Source organism: Lutra lutra, chromosome 7 (assembly GCF_902655055.1).
Source record: "Lutra lutra chromosome 7, mLutLut1.2, whole genome shotgun sequence".
NCBI lineage: Eukaryota > Metazoa > Chordata > Mammalia > Carnivora > Mustelidae > Lutra > Lutra lutra.
In genome coordinates, this window is record NC_062284.1 from 71,134,165 (window position 1) to 71,158,006 (window position 23,842).

The 23,842-nt window shown below is 36.2% G+C and overlaps 1 protein-coding gene across 7 annotated transcripts in view; it reads right to left on the reverse strand.

Annotated features, from left to right (window-relative positions):
* ATOSA (atos homolog A) overlaps window positions 1-23,842 on the reverse strand; it is a 95,570-nt gene that overhangs the window by 16,577 nt on the left and 55,151 nt on the right. For 6 of the 7 annotated variants that reach the window (XR_007128521.1, XM_047735886.1, XM_047735884.1 and 3 more), the window contains 7 exons: window positions 12,808-12,992; window positions 10,889-11,091; window positions 10,497-10,622; window positions 7,688-9,533; window positions 5,962-6,081; window positions 2,982-3,061; window positions 1,897-2,005 (listed from right to left, as the gene is read on the reverse strand). Coding sequence is in view for 6 of the 7 variants with exons in the window: in XM_047735886.1 (XP_047591842.1) it covers window positions 1,897-2,005; window positions 2,982-3,061; window positions 5,962-6,081; window positions 7,688-9,533; window positions 10,497-10,622; window positions 10,889-11,091; window positions 12,808-12,992 (2,669 nt within the window). In the remaining variant the exon portion in view is untranslated. Of the gene's footprint in view, window positions 1-1,896; window positions 2,006-2,981; window positions 3,062-5,961; window positions 6,082-7,687; window positions 9,534-10,496; window positions 10,623-10,888; window positions 11,092-12,807; window positions 12,993-23,842 lie in introns of those variants that run through there. The other variant, XM_047735882.1, reaches the window with a different exon arrangement.

The window sequence follows — 23,842 nt, forward strand, 5'->3', positions numbered from 1 at the left end:
CATAACAAAGAATTATCTGGCTCACATATCAATTGTGCCAAGGTTGAGAAAACCTGGGTTAGGAAAAGTTTTGTTTTGTTTTTTTAAAGATTTTATTTATTTATTTGACAGACAGAGATCACAAGTAGGCAGAGAGGCAGGCAGAGAGTCCTGGCATCATGACCTGAGCTGAGAGCAGAGGCTTTAACCCACTGAGCCACCCAGGGACCCCTAGGAAAAAATTTTTCAGATACAACATCAAAATCAAGATCCATAAAAGAATATAATAAATTGGACAAAATCAAGGTGCCTGGGTGGCTCATTCAGTTAAGCATCTGCTCAGGTCACGATATTCACAGCAGCTTTATTTTTAATTTTATTTATTTTTTTTAGAGAGAATGCACCAATGTGTGGAGTGGGGTGAAGTGGAGAGCAGTGGGAAAGGGAGAGAGAGAATCTTAAGCAGGATCCATGCAGGGCTCAATCGCATGACCCTGAGACCATGATCTGAGCTGAAATCAAGAGTCTGATGCTTAAGCAACTGGAGCCACCCAGGTACCCTCACAGCAGTTTTATGTGTAATAGGCCAAAACTGGAAACAAAGAACCCAAAGGTCTAGAGTGATGTACATGAATAAACAAATTGTGCTATATCCATATTGTGGCAATAAAAAGGAATGAACTCTTGAAACACAGGACTTGTATAAATTAAAAAGGACCTGTGAGCTGGACAGTCTCAGAACCTCTCTGTATTTTTCTACTGAAGTCAAGTGAAAATGTATGCATATCTGCACAAGTACATTCCAGTGTACTGATCTTTTAACCATCTTCCCTAAGGTTTTCACATATCAGATGCTCTTTATCCCCCCTCACAAATTTTCTTGTAAAACAAAGGTTGCAGAACATCGGACACTCACAGTAGCTTTATGCAATTTTAAAATAATGACAGAGAATACAGAGTTCAACATCTCTGAAGTGATACCTTGAAAGTGACATGGAAAAGAAATCAATTCACCATAAGTCTTTTCATTTTAAAACTTTGGAAGATAGGCTAAAAATTAAAATTTAGTTTTAAAGACAGCATACTCTTAACATATTAAACCACCAAAATTCCAATGAAGCTATTAAAACTACAAATTTTAAATTATTTTCCCATAAAAGCTCACCAATTAAAATCATCCTTAAAACCTCATTTACAGGTTCACGTTTAAGGCTGTTCTTCTTTCTCTCTCTCTTTTTTAATTGATGTGCATTTGGCACATAATATTACATTAGTTTCAATATTTAAGATTGTTTTCTAATTAAGGATAACTAATCCCGTAATACAGTTGATCCTAAGTAGAAATATTCTTATTAAATAAAATAGCACATTATTGGAAAGCTTTACCCATTCAATTTTTTAAAAATAATCTTATTTTATAACAAAGTTATTTTATATATTTTGTTATTTTATAACAAAGTTATATATTATATAACAAAGTTTATATATTTTGTTATTTTATAACAAAGTTGCAAATATAGTTCAAAGAACCGTTTGATTTTGTAAGTCAACCTCTTCATCATGAAGGGGCTATCAGCCCACCACCTCCTACCGGAGTTTTAGAGCCAGTACCACCATGTGAGGTGTGGTTAAGTCCCTTTTCTAGCTAGATTAATAGACACCTCACTCCACTTTACCAAGTTCTCAATCGTTCCTACAAAGTACCAGTTCTAGGATGTCACTATCAACAATTCTAACTTTGCTTCTTACAAAAAGGAAGGGGAAAAGGAAAAAGCAAAGGAAAGAAGGTGATTTCAAGGATTTGAAAAATACAATTCATTTATTTATTTCCCTTTCACAAACAAATGACATAAATAACACCCTAGATCTAAGGTAAAAAAAAATGCCAACTCTTAAAATAATTTTGAAAAACATTACCTCAAAATTTCCTAAGAGACTAAGACTTGTTAGAGGTGGAGCACTAGAACTCAGAAATGGTTTTTCATGAATATCTGGATCATCTTCAATGTTTAAACATGGCCGAGGACTATTAAAAAGAAAATCAGCAAATGAACACATTAAGCACAATATTTTCTGACTTTTAGTACAAAATTAAAGTAGGAGAATTTGATCAATTTTAATTTTACTTAAGCTATAAGATAAAAAATTAATCCTACCAAATTTTAAGATATGAGATATTTTGTTTAAAATTCTGGTTTGATTTTATGATCTTTGTTATAATATTTGACAAAAAAATATAAGTAATATCCTAGAAAGTTTTAAGAAATAATTTATAATGTATCACATAGTGGCATCTACTAGAAATACATAACACAGTTTTTTATCAGTGTTCATTTTCAGTTAAAAATGAGAATACAAAGGCAAAATTATGTGACTAAAGAAAATAATGAGTATTACTTGTCAACATGGAACACACTTCCAAGGCTTTTTTGCAAAGAAGTGTAAGGCGAAGGAGGAGGCAAATGACCAGAAATAATCAAACTTACTTAAGTGTTAAAACCAATGTGTTTATTATGATGACGGATATATAGTAGCTACTTAAGCTACTCATTTTCTTATTTTCTCCCTTCTTCATCATTAATCATTGTGTGTGAAATAATATTTAAAATAACCAACTAGAAAATAATACTCCTGTTAAAATTGTGATTTTAGAGTAAGTATTTATTGTACAAGACTAGAAATTAGTGTAATATTATTTCACAAATACAAACGAACTTTATTTACTTTTTTTATGTAGGCTGTGTTTACTACGTTAACTGTTAAGATTACTGCTCATTTCCAATAGTGGGTTATTGATTAACTATGACATCCTCCACCAACTCTGATACATGTCTTTTTGGTGTGGTTTGCCCTGTAACTTCAGGAATCACAGTTTAATATTTTATGAGTTACAAGAAGATTTCCAGAGGGAATCTAAAAATATACGGGATTTTTCTCTGTGGAAAGCACAGAACATAATTTTTGACATATCTAAGTGACAAGTACAAATGAATTTTAAATACCTTTGAGATGATAAGCTTTTCAGATGCAGTAATGAAGAATCCAAATCAAAGCAACCTGATTGTGTCTTTCTTTGAGGAACCTAAGGTCAAAATAATAATTTGTGATATTTAAAAACACTATTTTTTTCTTGAATTAAAAGACCCCTTTTCAAACAAAAGCTGACCATATCTGGCAAATAATAAAACTTCTCCCAAAACTGCCTACTTATAATCATGCTCTTTATTACATATTGTTCTTATGTTTTCATTTTATTTACTGATAGGAAAAAACAGAAAATTAATAAAAGCACTTTTACTAGGTTTTGAGTTTTTAAGAAGCATAATTTGTTTTTTTTTTTTGTAAAACCAAATCTTATATAGAATCCTAATATAGAAAAAGACTTTTACTTATTTATTTTATTATATATAGTTGATCCTTGAACAACACAGGGATTATGGGGCACTGACCACCCCCCCAACCCTCTGCAGTTGAAAATTCTCATGTAAGTTTTGGCTTCCCCAAAACTTAACTACTAATAGCCTGTTGTTGACTGGAATCCTTACCATTAACATAAATAGCTGATTAACACATATTTTGTATGTTATATGGGTTATGTACTGTATTACATTTTTAAAACAAAGCTAAAGAACATGTTACTAAGAAAATCATAAAGAAGAGAAAATACATTTACAGTAAAACAAAAACAAAAACCCCACATATAAGTGGACCCAGGCAGACCAAACCCATGTTGTTCAAGGGTCAACTGTACTACTGTCTTTTGCGGGGTAATAAAAGATTGGTAGCTTTAAAATTAAAAGAAACTGGGGCGCCTGGGTGGCTCAGTGGGTTAAAGCCTCTGCCTTCGGCTCAGGTCATGATCCCAGGGTCCTGGGATCAAGCTCCATATCGGGCTCTCTGCTCAGCAGGGAGCCCGCTTCCTCCTCTCTCTCTGCCTGCCTCTCTGCCTACTTGTGATTTCTGTCTGTCAAATAAATAAACAAATCTTTAAAAAAAAAATTAAAAGAAACAAAAAAATTAAATAATGATGCCAGCTCTGCTGCTCCTTAGTCCATCCCCACTCCACTGTATGTTTCCAAGAACCCTAGAGCTGCACAGAGAACAGGATTAAAAAATACTACTCTGCATGTTCAAAAACCATTGTATACCCCATTACATTTAAGATACCAATCAAACCAGCTAGCTAAAAATACCCTAAAGATGAAAGATCCAGATGTAAAATAAAGGTAAAATCACATATAACATACAAATTAGAAAGACTTGTTTAATATTCTAGAGAATATTAAATACATAAACCTATTAAATATGATACTGAAAGTCTAAACAGTCTCAATATTTTTGATTTGTACAAGTATACCATGCTATTTTTTATAGTCAGAAGTATAAAGTTCTGACTATAAAATGTGAAGTTAATGTGAAGTTTTCTATCTAAACTCTCATGTCTTGAATTTGGAAAGTTCTTTCACTTCTTCTGATACCGAATTTTCCTTGTTCCGTCTAGTCCTACTTTTTGGAGTTTGTACTAGACTTACACTGAACATCTCATTTTATCCTTCGTGGCTCTTTCACATTTTACCATGTCTCTTCCTTTCTGTACTTCATTTGAGATGCTTCCTTAATATCTGTCTCTCCACTCACTGATTGTAGTCCAATTAGCTGAATCCATCTGTTAATCCATCTGCAGTTTTATGCATACATGTGTGTGCATACACAGCAATTAAAATATTTTTCATATTTACAATTTCGATTGTACATGTACACATGTTCTTACATCTCAACCCCTGTCCCACCAGAGTCATTAAACCCTAGCATTGTATTAGGTTTGGATATCCTAGAGGGCCAAAATTTGCCCCAAATTTGGAGATTTATCTTTCTTTCTCTTACATTATCTTATGTATTTAAGGGTTATATTATGTATTATTTTGTATTAAAAGTTATATTCTATCAGGACATCTGCGTTTGAGGAGGAAGGGTCTGCCTTTATCAGTTCAGTCTACCATACTAAACAGAAGTCTACAGTGCCTTTTATATCAGTATGATGCTAACTAGTTTTTTTTCCTCATCACTCAGGCTTTTTGAAAGCATCCCATAGGTAGGTCAAATATTTGGGGTTATTTTAAATTGTTTGGAATTTAATTTCTCTAAAATAAACATCTATGGTCCATGTTACAAGTTTAAATTCTAGATTTCTTATTCAATAATTATTTTTTGAACATAGGCCAGGTACTGTATCCTTTCAGTTTACATAACACAGATAAAGCAACAGAAATTATGATGTCAGTAGCAAAACATACATGTTTTCACTTCTGCTGTGATATTGATTACTTGCCTCAGGTTTAACCGAAATGGCAGGTATAGCAACTAACTACTGATTGCTTACTAACCATCCTCACAACACTAAAAGAGACCATATCACCCCCTTTTTAATGATGAAGAAACTGAGGCTCAGATATTATTGAACTAATGTCACAAATGTCACACAGATAGGGTGACATCAGTGTCACTCCAAAGGAACACTCTTGACCACTGCACTCAGATCTACAGATCTATTTGTAAACGTAGAGTAGGGCGATTTCTGTGTCTCAAAATAAGATGTGGCAGGGCTTCCAGGTCAAAGACAACCACAAATTTGATTCCCAAATGACCCACCTGATGGTGTCAACTAGCTTTGGTGCTAAGATACGAATTTATTTATACAAACTCACTTGACACTAAATACTTTCTTGATATTTAGTAACAATTAAAATATTAGACAAAAGAATTTCAGAGAAATCTTATCCTAATATTTTTATTCTTGCTTTTAGCCTTTCCCTCTATTAACATAGAGTTACTAAGTATATCAAAAAATAATATGTTTTCTAACTGGAAATTTCTGTTAAAGGTATTTAAATTTTTTTTTCAATTACAATTTGGATAAAATGATTTGTAAACATTTTAGATGCTTCCAACTTTAAATATGAAATAAGAGGGAAAAAACCTTACAGGACTTGAAAGAAGAGGCAATCCAGTTCGAGGATGAAAGGCTCTGGTTGAAGTTCCATCTAAGGAATGAAAATTATGTTTCCGCCAGACACTTGAATGTTTCACTGGTATAGTCTTCTGCTAGGAAAATAGATTGTAATGGTAATACTTAAGTAATTTTTTGTTTAGTCTTATTCCTAATACATACTGAAGTATTACATCCTTGGTGGTGAAGCTAATGATCTATAGATCTGTATTCACACACACACACACACACACACACGTATTTGAATCAGAAAAAAATGTCCAAGTTTTTTCTAGGATACTGAATAAACTCAAATATTCTAAAGAAACTATGTCCAAATATAATTGCCTTATCAAATATGGTCATATTTATAAATACTCAGAGTCTAACAATGGCTAAGCCAACATCTGATGTTTTTAATTTGTGAAAATAAGTACTCACAGGTAGAAAAAAACAGAATGTTCTAAAATATACCACATTTTTGTAGTGATACAGGAAACAGGCTAATTCTTCAAAATTAAGCAAGTTTAAACCCAAACACCAGAAATTCCTAAAAACACATGAAAATCAGAAAAGACTAATTTGGGCCCTGGCTCTGCCATTTGCTAGCTTTGTGACCTTGGGCAAGATACTTAATCTCTCCAAGCTGAGAATCCTCATTTGTAAATTGGAATTAGTAATAACACCTGACCTCATAGTTTAGTGAAAGGATTAGGTACGCCAACATGTCTAAAATATTCAGAAAAAAAGCCTGGGCACTTAGTAAACACTTTATGATTATATTTAAAACAAGAATATGAAAAAGTAACTCTTAGTACCTTGAAAAATATTATGGCCAAATTAAGCCACCCTATTAGGTACCAGGAGGGATCAAGAAAAGCTAACTGTGTGACAATTACAAATTTAGTAAATTGGAAACTATCATTTGATTAAATCCATGTTAGAGAACTAATTTTAGTGATGAAAATGAACTAAGGTCATTCAGATTTGGATCAACGCAGTAAAGAAGTTGTTTTCAATATAATTGAGATTTAAATGTGATAATACTTACAGAAATAAAGGAAATTTAAGCATTATGGTTTTCTAAAGTTAAAAAATGGTTTGGTTAGAAAGTTAAATAAAATGGAAATAATTGAAGTATCTTATTTACATAATGCATGGAAGGTTTACAAAATATTTTAAAATCTGTTATTTGATTGTCACAATTGAGAGAGACCCAAGATATTGATCATTCTTATTTTAAAACTGAGGAGACTGAGGTTTTGAAAAGTTACATGACTTATTCAATGTGTCTCAAGGACCAAATTGTGAAGTCAGGACTGGAACCCAGGTATTCTGACCAACAGCCGAGTGATTTCACTATCGATATTCTGAAAATCCTTAGATGAGTGGTGACATAACACAATGGGCACAGTGTATTAGGTCAGAGCTGCTAACAAACAATATGTTAAGCTAATGAGCTTACATTTCTGATTATTTACTCTCCAGCACTTGCCCATAATACTGAAATAACCAACAAAGGGCAACAGGAAGAATTTACCTAACATTTGCTTTTAACTGGGTTATTTTGAAAGGACGTTATTTTATTGCAGGTTTATTCTGACAGACTGTATACTATAATTAATGGGCACCTTGGGCCTTTATAACTAGAGTTCCTGTAAACAAAATCCAAACCATAATAAATGTTCAAGAAATATATTTGAAATATTAGACGTTACCTACCAATACCTCTGTACTTTTCAGTCGTTCACATGTAGACAAACAGTTTTTTATAGTCTTTCTCTGAGAACAGTTCTGCGACTTCTCATCAACTGTTTCTTCTTTCTTATCCTGTTCATTTTTCAATGAGTCTGGCTTTTTGCATTTGAAAACTTCATTATCGTTGAGATAATTTTCTACACTATTAAGTTGAGTATTTTGCTCACATGTCTTGGGCCTTTTTGAGTCTTTATTTGAGCACTTATTTTCATGTTTGTTCAAATATCCAGACATTTCCAACATAGTAGTTTTTATTTTTGAGTTATTTTTCTTGGGATTCTCAAATTGGTGATTGTTAAAAGATTCTGGATTACAATTTTCATTTTTTATTACTTTTTCCTTATACTTATTTGTGCAAGTCTGTTTGTCAATACTGTTGCAATTTGAATACTTTTTATCAACTTCATGGATAATTTCTTGCTCCTTAAATTGACAGTCAGAAAGTGCAGTTTCCAATCTAACTATCAAATCTAAGTTATTTTTTTTGCAGTGAGACATATTTGAGGGAGTCAAAACACCAGTAGCTTTGTTCTGTGTCTCTAGAAATGTATTTTGAATGATTTCGTTAGGATTGTCCTGATACAGAGCTCTTCTTATTTGAGGTTTCAAAGAGGACTTGACTTTACTATTGCATTGAAAAGAACTCAATGGTTTATTGGGTATTAAGTTTTCCCCTTCACTGCTGTCTTCTAATAAAGAAAATTTTGTATTAGAAATGGAAATGGAGGTGTCATCCCTGTTTTTCTTCAACAAGCTTTTGTCTTCATACAAACTCCTGAATACTTTAGAAGGAACCGAACTGGAGTCATGCACGTTGAATGACTGCCGGGACATATGTGACACTGTTGGATCAATATGCTCCAAGTGTTGAGCAATCCTTGCGATAACATCTTGGCGCTCCTGGAGTAAAGAGCCTATCAAAGGATTAGTCTCACCAACAGACTGACGAGAATAAAGACCATCAGAAATGCCAGAGGCACTTTGAGGAGTTTCTGGTTTTACTTGAATTTTTCCCTCACTGGTGTCTTCTGAGGAGGTAAGCTCTGGACTACCAAAAGAAAGAGAAAATGTTTCTTTACATTTTCTCACATTTTCATTTTCCTGTGAAACGCGGGAAAGTTTTGAATTAAGTGAACTAGACTGCTGCATATTAAATGGATGTCCAGAAACATGTGAAGTGCTTGGATCACAATGAATCAAATGCTGAGCAATTCTTGCAATAACTTCTTGTCGCTCCTGAATTAAAGAGTCTATTAAAGGATTAGTCTCACCAACAGATTGCCAGGAACTCTGGCGGCTAGAGACACTAGAATCAATCATTGAAAATGATTTTAAAGTTCTCACTGGTGTTTCATGTGACTTTTTATCTCCTCTACCACTGAAGCCCAGAATATTGGCTTGACATGTTCCATGGTCAGATTTACTGCCAGTGCCTGGATACAGTTTGACATTTTTGATGGCTGCAATACATTCTGGAGTTGTGCCATTTTTTGCATGTAATATGCTTTCAGGTGCCATGGTCCAAGACTGTTTGCTACACAGACGCTGTGAACTATTTGTATTACTTTGTTCTGCTTCCTTAGAATTGCGGTGCTGATGGGCTTTAAGTTCATGTTCTTGAATTCTTTTCTCATAAAGGCCAATATTAGCATGAATACTACAGGTCAACATTGGGTAATTAGATTGTCTGGGCAAGGACTGAACGCTGACTTTCAAGGCCACATTGTGAGAAACATTGGGAACAGGAAACACATGTTCAATCGGAGTCTGTGAAAAATTCCACTGCAGGTCTACATCAGCAGCACTGATTCTAGAATTGTACAGGAAAAATAGGGAATCAATGGATTATAAAATTTGTAACATTATTGTATTTTAGAAAAAAATTTCAGATCATCATATACTTATCTTTGTTTACATTAATTACTGTTAAAGGGAAGTAAAAGGGCTTTACTTTCAACTACTTTACCATGAATGTCATTCTGATAAAACCAATAAAAGTATAATAGTTTTTTTAAGATTTTATTTATTTATTTGAGAGAGAGACAGAGAGCATAAGAGAGAAGAAGGTCAGAGGGAAAAGCAGACTCCCCATGGAGCTGGGAGCCCAACGCATGACTCGATCCCGGTAGTCCGGGATCATGACCCGAGCCCAAGTCAGTTGCTCAACCAACTGAGCCACCCAGGCACCCAAAAAGTACAGTAGTTTATGCTTAGAACAGGGATGATCTTTTTAAGAACACTAGACTACTTAAGCATTAAGGCTCGAGAATATTTTAAGTTAAAATTATTTGTCAAACAGGAAAAATGGATTTTGTGTTTACTACTAAATAAATGGATTCAGCTAATTCTGTTGTACAAGGTGATGAAGAGATACTAGTGATCTCATGGCCACCTACCTACAGAGTCAATTAGAGAGCTGTTCAGCATCCTATAAATTTACAGTTTTCACAATACAAAAATTAAGTCTACCATTATGGAAATTCAGCAGCCCAGAAAGTTTTTCTACTGTATTTATAATGGCAGCATTAAGTCCATTGTTGGTTCTTGAAAGCTAAAAAATGCTCTGAAAACTATTCTATACCAAATTTAACCCAAAAAGCAAAGTTCATAGTGATTCCCATTTAAATTTCCCTAACTTGTTTTGAGAACAACTTCAGTAAATTTTATATACTTACATTTAGAAATGAAGGAAATTAACTGTTTAAAAGGTAAACTATCATTCAGTAGCTAACATAATTGAATACACACTATTCTTATTTTGCCCAAGACATACCTGTAAAGAATATTTCGTGGAATAGCACCATGAGAAACACTCAGCCAAGCACTTAATTGGGAAAAAAACACAAATGAGCGGACAGCCAACAGAAGAGTCTTCTCTTCAATAAATCGATCTCCACTCCTAAGGGAAGGAAAAAGTATTTAAATGCCAGCAAGTATGAAATGACTGAATTGCAGAAAGGAGCTAAAACAAACATTCAGATGTATGTTTTCAAGAGTCTAGACATGCATTAACTAGTGTCACTGCAAGTCACATAAGTATTAAATGTCTAAATTTTACCACATAAATAGAAGAATTCAAAGACATGACATATTACTAAAATAATTTATAGAAAGCAATGGAAAGCCTGATTTACCAACAACAACTTCAACAGTACAACAACTTACTGTCGAGGAACTGGCTCCAAAATCCATCTTTCTAATAATAATGCATCTTGCTTAATTGCAGGATCATTGAGATCAATTCCTTCTGTGGTGGGCCCATCATCACTGTAGCAGCAGTCTGGGAGTAGCATGACTTCCACCATGATTGGAAGGTTATTCTTCCACAACAACGAGACCTCAGATCTAGTTCTTCTGGCTTGACGACACTTAGGGGAAATGAATATAAGCAAAATGTCTCAATTGCTCAAGGAATTTTATATTTAAATTTTAAAACTGTAATTGTAAAAAGACATCTATATGAGAAATGAGTCACCAATGGCAGAGCTTGTCTATTTAGAGTTCATCATTAAGTAATGGATTGATGCTATTGAGTTCCACAGTGCGGATTAGTACTAAACAGGTATGATGCAAATTTTCTTGGGGGTTATTTTTGTTTTATTTTGTGGAAAAATAACTGCTATAACAAAGTATCTGACAGGCCTTCAGGTGGCCTAGCATAGTTTGTTAATTGTATCATTGTTACAGAAGAAAGATTCATTCCAAGTGAAAAGCTAAATATTAAAAATTCATTTTCACCTAATGCTCAAAAAGATTTTAAAAGTATAAATTTAGAGTAAGAAAGGAACTGTTGAGAAAAGTCCTTTTAACAAATTATACACTACCTACCAGACTAAATATTTTTAAACATTAATATGGTAGCAAAAATTTGGGGGGGAAAAATTATCAGAGGGACACTGACTAATGCAAGGAAAATAATCATGAAGATAATTCCACTAAATAAACATAAAGTCAGTAGTAATAATCTTAATTCTGGTGTGTGAGAAAGCAGGTATGAAATTGGCTGTCAACATGTATGCTGATTTGCAAAGCTACCTGCAGTGCTTTCAAGAGTCAAGGTAATTAGCTATGGTCCAGGATTAGGATTTTTTTTCACTATAGTTTATTTTTTAATTTTTTAAAATATTTTATTTATTTATTTGAGAGAGACAGAGATAGTGAGAGAGAGCACAAGTGGAAAGGAGATGGAGCAGATTCCCTGCTGAGCAGGGAGCCTGACTTGTGACTCAATCCCAGGACCCTGGGATCATAACCTGAGCTGAAGGCAGATGCTTACCCGATTGAGCCACCCAGATGCCCCTTGGCCTCTCTCTCTCTCTTTTTTTAAAAATTTTTAAAAATTTAATTTCTTTTCAGTGTAACAGAATTCATTGTTTATGCACCACACCCAGTGCTCCAAGCAATACGTGCCCTCCATAATACCCACTACCAGGCTCCCCCAACCTCCCACCTCCCCTGCCCCTTCAAAACCCTCAGATTGTTTTTCAGAGTCCATAGTCTCCCCCTCCAATTTCCCTCAACTCCCTTCTCCTCTCCATCTTCCCATGTCCTCCGTGTTATTTGTTATTCTCCACAAATAAGTGAAACCATATGATAATTGACTCTCTCTGCTTGATTTAGTTCACTCAGCATAAACTCTTCCAGTTCCGTTCATGTTGATACAAAAGTTGGGTATTCGTCCTTTCTGATGGAGGCATAATACTCCATAGTGTATATGGACCGCATCTTCCTTATCCATTCGTACGCTGAAGGGCATCTTGGTTCTTTCCACAGTTTGGCGACCATGGCCATTGCTGCTATGAACATTGGGATACAGATGGCTCTTCTTTTCACTACATCTATATCTTTGGGGTAAATACCCAGTAGTGCAATGGCAGGGTCATAGGGAAGCTCTATTTTTAATTTCTTAAGGAATCTTCACACCATTCTCCAAACTGGCTGCACCAACTTGCATTCACTATGATTTTTTAACTAATTTTATATTTAAATGTGAACACTGGAATTACGATGTAACACAGATGATGACAAAATTTAAACTAGTTTGTATAAATATAAATAAAAAGTACTCAACACACAATTCTCACCTGAGCCAGCTTGTCACTGCACTCATGTTTGCTAGTTACTGGGTAACATGACTGTGCTGGAGGGCAATGGAAACTTTCCGTGCGACCTTTTACAGAACATTCAGGTGTTCGACCTTCTGTTATTAACAAGGCCAAAGAGACCAAGAACTCCTCTGCATCATATTCAAAATATTCATCTAGAGTATCTGGTATTAAAAAAAGAAAGAAAGAAAGAAAGAAGAGTCTTCAGTTTAATGTATTCTTGATAAGAACTCACTTTTTATACCTAAAATACCTAATGTCACAATTCATGTTAAAGTATATTCACTAACAAAGAGTAAAAGAGGAATAAAAATTAGGCAATTAAAATATAGTAAACTCTTAATTCACAAGTTATACAGGGTAAGGAGAGGATGGTAATTCCAAATTTCAGTCAAGACAAAGATGGTTAAAATTATAGCACAAAATTATTTTTATTTAAACTTCAACTAAAATGTCCAAGATTCAGGTATACACTGATAATTCTATAAATATTTAGATTTTTGGATGTCAAGTGCAACAGTTTTCACACACAAAATTACACCAATAACCAAAAGGTTGAAAGTCTTGTGTCATATATTTTTAGCTAAATGCTTTATTATTATTATTAAATATTAGTGGAAGATACAAATTCAATTGTATATTTCTCCCCTCTTTCCCTTGTCCCTTTCTTATCTAGTTCCTTATTCTCACAACCCTAATTCTGCGCTGTGGACATTGGGAGCTATGAAGTCTTTCTCTGCCTATGCTACAGTGCAGTATTAGTTTCAAAGGAGAAATGCTATAATTAATTATCCAGTAGTTGATGTAGGCCCAAATTACAACATAAAAAGTGTGCTGTTTTTTGGTTACTATGCAGTTCAAAAAAAATCTAATCTGCAGGTGTTTTCACTTATTTGTAGTAATTTTTTAATTTCTCTTAAGTGCTCCAAGTTTGTGAAACACAGTTAAATTTCAAAAGTGTTAACCTGCTACACATGTTGAACATGTGTGCAAATAAATATACATACACAATATTCAATTGGTTGTGCAATCCAGTTAACACATACTTAAGTACTTAATACACTGTACTAGGTGACAGGGAATAAAGAATTGTATTGCACATAGCTCCTGTCTGCAAAGGGTTGATGATTCAGAAATGACTTTAAAAGCAAAGAGAACACTATAGCATTCAATAAATTCCAAAGTTATTCAGATAACAGTGGTAAAATTTTGCAAAAGAGGTAGGCATTGAAATAAATAAAAAGCAGAATCAGACCTGTAAATACAGAGAACAAACTGATGGTTGTCAGAAGGAAGGGTGTAGGAGATGGGCAAAATGGGTAAAGGGGATTGGGAGATACAAGTTTCCAGTTATGAAATAAGTCACAGGAAAGGCTCAACATAGGGAATATAGTCAATGATACTGTAATAGCGTTGTATGGTGAATAATGATAGTCGCACCTGTGGTAAGCATAGCACAGAGAACTGAATCACTACGTTGTACATGTGAAAATAATATAACACTGTGCATCACCTATACTGAAATAAAAAACTAAAAAAAAAAAAAAAAAGAGGTAGGCAATGAACAGAACCCAAGAAAACACAACTTAGGTAAAGAATTTGTACAGAGAAAGCATAGAAAAGAAAGTCAGATCATGAATAGCCTTGAAGGGTATGATGAAGAATGCCTATTCCTAGCTTTAGGAAGGCTTATCAGGAAAAGAAACAGCCTTAAAAGCCAACTTTATTGAGCTGGTATGTTAAGATCATTCAGAAAAATTTCCTTAAATGACCATGTGCAACACAAAATAACGGCCAACACTTAGTAACATTGTCAGGCACTGCTAGTTCTAAGTACTTTCTACACATTAACTCATTTTATCCTTAGAACACCTTTAAGAGGTGAGAACTATTACCACTATTTTACAGGTAACTGAAGCATAGAAAAGTAACTTGCCCAAGATCACCCAGCTAGCAAGGGCAAAGTTGGAATTTGAATCTACAGTGTGTCTCCAGAATCTAGGTCCTTAACAGCTCCATACCTGCTTTCTTTCATTGCAGCTAGAAATATTGCTATGACATATTTTTGTATATGATTGTAAAAATAACATATATGCAATGCATATTTTAATAATACATTTTGGAACACTTACTTCATTTTTTGTGGAACATTTATTATATAGAATTATAGACAATCCCTGATCAACTTATGATTTTTTGACTTGACAATGGTGTGAAAGTGGTATGTATTCAGCTGAAGCCTTATTTTGAATTTTGATCTTTGCCCAGACTAGCAATATGGTAGGAGACTCTCTCACAATACTGGGCAGCTGCATTGAGCTACAGCTCCCGGTCAGCCACATGATGGAGAGGGTAAACGACCAATACACTTATGACCATTCTATACCCATACAACCATTCCATTGCTCACTTTCAGTATGGTATCCAATAAATTACAGAACATAGTCAACACTTTATATTAAAATAGGCTTTGTGTTAGATGATTTTGCCCAGCTGAAGGTAATGTTAGTGTTCTGGGCATGTTCAAGGCAGGCTAAGCTAAGCTATGATGTTTGCTAGGTTAGGAGGGGTAGATGCTTTTTTCACTTAAGATATTTACAACTTACAATGGGTTTATCAGGACATAACCCCATTGTAAGTCAAGGAAGATCTGTAGTTTCCATGAATAAGACCCTAATTTATAATAATGAGCCAACAAGACAGTAGTCTCAGCTTTCAACTTTCCTCCAGGAATCAATCAGATTAAAAAATTAAGGGTCGGGGCACCTGGGTGGCTCAGTGGGTTAAAGCCTCTGCCTTCGGCTCAGGTCATGATCCCAGGGTCCTGGGATCAAGCCCCTAATCGGGCTCTCTGCTCAGTGGAGAGCCTGCTTCCTCCTCTCTCTCTCTGCCTGCCTCTCTGCCTACTTGTGCTCTGTCAAATAAATAAAAAATAAATTAAAAAAAAATTAAGGGTCTCCTTTAGTCTCCTGGGACACACTGAATTAAATCCTGGTGTCTTGGGACGCCTGGGTGGCTCAGTTGGTTAAGTGGCTGCCTTTGGCTCAGGTCATGATCCCGGCGACCTGGGATAGAGTCCCACATCGGGCTCCTTGCTCGGCAGGGAGGCTGCTTCGCCCTCTACCTCTGCCTGCCACTCTGTCTGCCTGCGCTCGCGCTCTCTCTCTCTGACTAATAAATAAATAAAATCTTAAAAAAAAAAAAAAAATCCTGGTGTCCGTCAGAGGGAAGCAAAAGATGTAAAAGATTCCACTCAAGCCCTTTTTCTGGTGGTTCTGTGGGTTTTCAAGGTTACTTCAGGCTTCCCATGGGCTACCTGGCATGATTTCAGCTCCTGGGAGATTTCTCTGGGCTCATGCTGTTCCTTGCCCTGAGCTTGTCAGGTAATCCTGGAAAGCTAAGAATTGTGGCAGAGCAGTGGCTCCTAATCTATAGAATGGTGAGTGATGCCAAGACGTCAATTACTCCATGTGAATCGCAAGGATGGTCTACAACCTAAGTAGTAAGTCTCATATTTATGTGCTACTACTTGAAAAATTAAAAAACCTACCAGGTCAGATTAAGAAAGGGGGAAGTGCACACAGAGTAGGGAGTTTAAGAGTGTTATCCTTATGTCTGAAAAACTATAATTTATTGCTAAAGCCCTAGCACAGCATTGCTTACACACTAGGAATCATCAAGTTTAAGTGATAAAAATTAAGCTATTATGAAAAGCACTTTTGAATAGAGCATTTACTAAAATTTAGTTGATTTAGTCATTATCTCCTCAACTGTAAGCTAAAAAATTCCAGGGGATTCTGGCTGCCTCAGCTGGTAGAGCACGCAACTCTTGATCTCAGGTCATGAGTTCAAGCCCTACAATGGGTGTAGAGCTTACTTAAAAAACAAAATACCCCCCCACCAAAACCCTCCCAAACAATGGCTAGAGTCTATAATCCTTTGGATGATTTACTGAATACTCAGAGTATTAAATATTTAAATGAAAAATTTGAAACAAAAATTAGAGATGACAGTAGTTATCTATTAGTTATCTATGTAAACATTACATAAGAATTACAAGGAATAGCATGGGTTATACAGTGGTATCATGAAAACTAAAATGCTACTTAAGTACATGTGACTATGTGATGACAACCTTTAAGTTGTTAGGAAAAATTTATGGGTGTTTGAATTTTAAGATATGAGGATACTAAATCACAGTAGCCATTAGAAAAGTTGCATAGTTAAAAATTTTTTTTTTTAAGATTTATTTATTTGACAGACAGAGATCACAAGCAGGCAGAAAGGCAGGCAGAGAGAGAGAGAGGAGGAAGCAGGCTCCCTGCTGTGCAGAGAGCCCGATGTGGGGCTCGATCCCAGGACCCTGGGATCATGACCTGAGCTGAAGGCAGAGGCTTTAACCCACTGAGCCACCGAGGCGCCCCAGAAAAGTTGCATAGTTAAAATTTTGATAACGTCGACCTCTAAAATACCAGACAGCAGAGTTTAACATAAGGAATATGGATAGTAAATGAGAAATATGCCACGCTAAAGAAAATTCAATATAGGGAAGCCTGGGTGGCTCCGTTGGTTTAAGCGTCTGCCTTTAGCTCAGGTCAATTTCTGGGTGTCATGGGATGGAAGCCTGCATCAGGCTTCCTGCTCAGCAGGTAGTCTGCTTCTCTATCTCTTCTCTGCCCCATCTTCCTGTTCATTCTCTCTCTCTCTCTCAAATAAAATAAAATACAATCTTAAAAAAAAAATTTCAATAGATATAACTTGGTATTTTGAGGACACAGCTTATTCCAGAAATAAATTATGATTTCAGGACTTATGAAAGCAATTTGTTCTTCCAAAAAACAAAAGGTGTTTCGTATCTAGACAAAATGGACTATTAGGCTTACCTAGTAGTTACATATTTTAGAAGAAATTATTTCTTTCATGTAAAGTATAACATTAAGAAAACAGGATGTTACAAATTTTCACAGGTTATGAAGGACAGATCTTTGGAGACTGGGGACTAATGAATCAAAAACATAGTTGTAGAGTCTCTCTACCACCAAGACTGTCATGAGGATTGTGTTTACACCGCAGTCTGACTGGGAGCCTTGACCAAACTGGCTGCTTTTGTACGCCAGCTGGCACTCCATCCGTTCAGCTTAACAAAAGAGGTGAACAATTTGGCCCTTGGGAAAACTCTGATGAGAGTGATCCATAGATAAACTGGACTAACTCTCCTGGAAGTATATTCTGTATCACGAGGGGTATTCAAGGACAGACTGAGAGATACGTGCCAGGGGTGTGGCTGGAGGGATTTAAATATGAAATGGTAGCTCAGTTAGATTTGCAAGAGTTCTTTCAACCCTGAGAATCTCTGTTCTTCAGAGGTAGCTCAGAAAAACACCCAGGGGAGAGGCCAGAACCACTACTTCCTTCTCCAGAGACCCCAAGTAGAAGCCCATCTGAAGCAGTGCTCATCATGTCATTTAGAACACAAACCCAGTCCAGGGCAGCTCAGAGCTACTTCAAAGCTCTGTCTAGATGGAATGGAAGAATAATGTCTTATCCATCATGGGGCTGCTGTACATGGTATTCTGGTTACTTGTAAAGTCTGGGAAAGTAGTAGAAAGATCCCATGCTTTTCATGACGTGGAATATAATGACAAGAGAAGCAGAACCACCTGGGGGTTGCTAATAAAAAAAAAGTTTCTCTAAAATCAATGTCCTTATTTTTACTTCATGGAAGTTAATCTGATTATATCAATCAAAATTCTCCTTCTACAAATTTATCAAGGAAATAACATGTATACTACGCTGAATAAAAAGGATACTTATTAAAATGTTTATACAGTTTAAAAAACAAATGGAATAAACCAGGGTGCCAGGTCTCAGGTCACGATCTCAGGGTCCTGGGATGGTTCCCTGCTCAGCGGGAGTTTGTTTCTCCCTCTTCCTCTGGTCCTCCACCTTCTCTCTCTCAAATAACTAACTAACTAACTAAATAAATAAATATCTTTTAAAAAAAAATGGAATAAATCTAAATATCCAACAATATAGGACTGATTAATATACTGTGGTATAGTTATATCTAAAATAATGATATAGATCTACTTTTGATAAGTTATTTACAAAACATCTCCAAAGTGAAAACATAGTATTTCAAAAGAAAGAATGTTATGATCATATGTTTGTAGAATCACATGTGCCACATGCATAGAAAGACACATACAACAACATATCAGCCCCATAAAGTGAACATAAAAACATATAAGCTAAATTTTAAATAAACTATGTTCTCTGGTTGATATTAAATGACAAGGCTTATTAACTGAAAAATAACATGAAATAAAAGCATTACCTAATGTCACGTATTTTATTTAGTTGTGCTATAAAATTCCTACTTAGTAGGTCATAGTTTAGTTATTTAGGTTTTTTTTTTTTTAATTTATCTATTCAACAGAGAAAGAGAGATATCACAAGTAGGCAGAGAGAGGGGGGGAAGCAGGCTCCCCGCTGTGCAGAGAGCCCGATGCGGGGCTCAATCATGAGATCATGACCTGAGCCAAAGGCAGAGGCTTTTTTTTTTTTTTTTTTAAAGATTTTATTTATTTATTTGACAGACAGAGATCACAGGCAGGCAGAGAGGCAGGCAGAGAGAGGAAGGGAAGCAGGCTCCCTGCTGAGCAGAGAGCCTGATGTGGGGCTCGATCCCAGGACCCTGGGATCATGACCTGAGCCGAAGGCAGAGGCTTTAACCCACTGAGCCACCCAGGCGCCCCAGTTTAGTTATTTAATATAGGAATTTGTAAAGACAAACATAGGTAACAGCATACTTATGGTTGAAATATTGGAACTGGGCAGTTTAAAATGCCTTTTTCTTCTTTCTGCTTTTTTAAAAATAAATTTAAAAAAATGGAGATCTAGAGTTTCATACTGATAATATAAGAAACATATATGTAGGGAACTGAGAATGGGTGTTAAGAATTAGTGGAAGAGGGGCACCTGGGTGGCTGAGTCTGAGCCTCCAGCTCAGGTCATGATCCTGGAATTGAGCCTTGCATGGGGCTCCCTGCTTAGCAGGGGATGTGCTTCTTCCTCTCATCCTGTTCCTCCACCCTGCTTGTTTTTTTTCTCTCTCTCTCTCAAATAAATAAATAAAATCTTTTAAAAAAATCTTAAAAAAAATAAAGAATTAGTGGAAGAGGTTATGCTCAAAGAACTGGACTCTGTTGACAAAACCAGTACATAGGTATTAAGACTTGATTTATTCAACAATTATGTATTATATACCTGCTTTGTGCCAGGCAGTTTCCTAAACACTGGGAATTGGAGCATGTGGTGGCAGAGAAAAACAAGAACAGAGTAATAAGAAAATTATCAGGGGGCACCTGGGTGGCTCAGTGTTGTTTAAAGCCTCTGCCTTCAGCTCAGGTCATGATCCCAGGGTCCTGGGATGGAGCCCTGCATTGGGCTCTTTGCTCTGCGGGGAGCCTGCTTCCTCCTCTTTCTCTCTGCCTACTTGTGATCTCTGTCTGTCAAATAAATAAATAAAATCTTTTTTAAAAAAGGTTAAAAATATATCAGATGGGGCTAAGTGCTATGCTGTAAGTGTAAGAGTGATGTGCGAATGATTATGTGAATGTTTTTATGTCGCGTGTTCAGGGAAGGCTTTTCTGAGCAGGTAATATTTAAGCTGGACCTGAACAAGGAGCTAGTTATTTAAAAATGAGGGGAAAGAGCATTTTTAAAGGATTTATTTATGAGAGAGAGAGAAAGAGAAAGCACAAGCATCAGAGGGAGAGAGAATCCCAAGAAGACTTGGCACTAAGTGCGGAGCCCAGTGCTGGGCTCAATCTCACAATCCTGAAAGCAAGACCTGAGCCAGAACCAAGAGTCGGCCTCTCAACCAACTGTGCCACCCAGGCGCCCTGGGGAAAGAGCATTCCTTTTTTTTTTTTTTTAAGATTTTATTTATTTATTTGACAGAGATCACAAGGAGGCAGAGAGACAGGCAGAGAGAGAGGGGGGGAAGCAGGCTTCCTGCTGAGCAGAGAGCCCAATGTGGGGCTCGATCCCAGGACCCTGAGATCATGACCTGAGCCGAAGGCAGAGGCTTTAACCCACTGAGCCACCCAGGCGCCCCAGGAAAGAGCATTCTAACCAGAGGGTCCAAGGTGAGAATGAGTGGGTATGTGCTGGAGGAGTGAGGCTGGAATGGCAGCAGCAGGGAGAGAAAGTGTTGCTACAAGATGAAGTTTAGAACGATGGTCAAGGACCAGCGATTATACAGGATTCTCAAGCTAGAGCAAGGAATTTCAATTCTGTCATAAAATCAATGTGAAGTCATTGGAGGGCTTTAAGGAAATGATGTGATCTGATTTACATTTTAAAATGATCACCCTGGCTACTATGCTGTTAATAGGAAAAAGAACCAAGTGGGTATATATTTAGGAGGTTACTATAGCTGTCCAGGCTTGGAGATATAGTTGAAGGAATCACTGGCATTTGGAGAATATTTAGAATCAAGAGTTACCTAGAAGAATATGTTGGGAACTCATGACAGAGCTCTGGGGCCCTCCACCAAGTAGTGATGTAAGAGAGGATGATGAACCAACAGAAGGAGCTGTCAAGTATGGTATCATGGAAGCCTAAGGAAAAAAAAATCAAGGAGGGAATAGCCAATGGTTTCAAACACTGGTGAGGTTTAACAAAATGTAAACAAAGAAGTAACCACTGGATTTGACAATAAGGAAGTCACTGGGGTCCTTATTTAACAACAGTGATCTCAGTAGACAGTGATGATGAAAGATTAGGCAGATGTGACATACATTGTCAGTTATTCTGAAGAGTATAGATGATAAATACAAAAGCCTACTTTCCTAGTCCTCCTTGGGCACAATAGCCATTCATGCATCACAACAGCCCTTTCTATAAAAACAAGTATTAAATAGGCAATATCATCATTCAAAATTGTTCCCAAATCTCAAAATAAGAATAAAAGAATTTCCCTTCTAAGTCTATGAGACAAAGGTAGAAATTCTCCCTCTTTATAATCCTAAAATATAGCCACTAAATCTTACTAACTTGTTCTTTTAAATTTTTCGTGGATTTGGGGCACCTGGGTGCTCAGTGGGTTAAGTGTCTGACTTCAGCTTAGGTCATAATCTCAGGGTCCTGAGATTGAGCCCTGCATCGTAGAGCTCCCTCCTTGTCATTGCTTCTCCCTCTCCCTCTTCCCCTCACCCCACTCACGCTCTCTCTCTCTCCCAGATGAATAAATACTAAATAATAAATTCTTCTTGGATTTAAATGTTCCTATTTAACCTCAAGACAGCTAGGTAAGTTAGGCTCTTATTTTATACCTGAATTACTTCAACAGTCTATTGGCTGTGGTGTAGGACTCTAAGCCCCTTCTTACTCATTTTGCACCCTAGCGCAAATAATCTTTCTGAGAAGCCATTCTAGTACATGCCTCTCAGCTCAAAGTTTTCTGTGTTTGTTTGTTTTAATGGCTCTCTAACTGCTGTTGATCCCACTGAACACTCTTAAGCCTGATATTAGGTCCAGGACCACCACACCTGGCTGCGCCCTGCCAGATTCTGATGGGAATGCTGCCTCTTGTAGATACACTCTGATGTGACCCTGCTTCAAACTCCACCCAGAGTCTTAGCTGTCTCCACTGCTGCTTCTTCATCTCTTTCACTTCTCCCCACATAGTCTCTCTGTGCCAGTCAAACTGTTCCCTATGCTCTACTCATTTTCTTCCTTGTACCACTGCTTGTTCTTTTCTACCTACTAAACATGGCTGCTGCTTCTTTCTAACACTTCTGAGATTTCTGAAGAGTTTCTCAAGTCCCTGTTTTTTTCCACAAAAGAGGTCTTTCCTAACTCACTTCCACATTGATCTTTCACTGACTTTATACTCTTCCCTAGAACTTACATAATCCATCTAGGCTATGAATGGTTACTTCAGAGCGCTGGCCACAGCCCTGAGTTCATGAATTTAATCTCCACATGGGTAAGTTTCACTGTGCTCCATGAACAAACTGTACTGCTAACTTCAGCCAACCTTTGCCCAGACATGAGGCACTTAACACAAATGAGGCCATGAAAAAGGAAAGGATAGAGCAGTGCAAATCAACCATCACTTCAGGAAAAACTCAGCATTTTATTATAGTTCCACGGGTAACCCAAACCATCTATTTCTTTATAATATTCCTAATATTTCATGGATGTATATATCCTAATGGATTAAATTCTACATACATTCAACAACTTTTGGTTTCTCATCTATATGTTCCAATCTCAAAGGCATGTGTTGTATGGTTCTGTTTTAAGTGAGAATTGTAAAGGTTCCTAGAAATCATGTAGTCTAATCTATCTCACTTCCAGATGAAGAAAATAAGGCACAAAAACTCCAGCTTTCTTGTTCAGAGTTGTATACTGTTGGAATTAGAATCCAGTTTTCTTCAATTAAGTACAACTTGATTTTCATACTATGAGAAGTCTTTAAGCACAGAATAAAAGGCAAAGTTGACTTAAATGATAAGTGCAAAAAATAGCAGCTGCAGCTGTTAACAAGAGCCATTTCACGTGTGCACTATTGTTTTATTAATATTAGTTACACATTAATATTTTCATTTATAGTTTCTTCATATACAAAAATATTCTTTTTTTGTTGTTAAACAACAACAAAACATAAACTGAATTTTAAAAAAGTCCTCAGTATTCTATTATGGAAAAGGCAAGTGATCTATAAACAAACTTATCATGGACTTTTTTTTTTTAAGATTTTATTTATTTGAGTCAAGAAAAAGCTGGGGAGAGACGGAGAAGCAGGCTCCTCACTGAGCGGAAAGCCCAATGTGGGGCTCGATCTCAGAGTCCTGAGATCATGACTTGAGCTGAAGGCAGACGGTTAATTGACTGAGCCACCCAGACGCCCCAAAGACTTACTTTTAAAAGCAACTTTCTGGAATTGCATGTAGTTTGAATTCAATCAAATATTTCTGCTGTACCTCTACATAATACAATA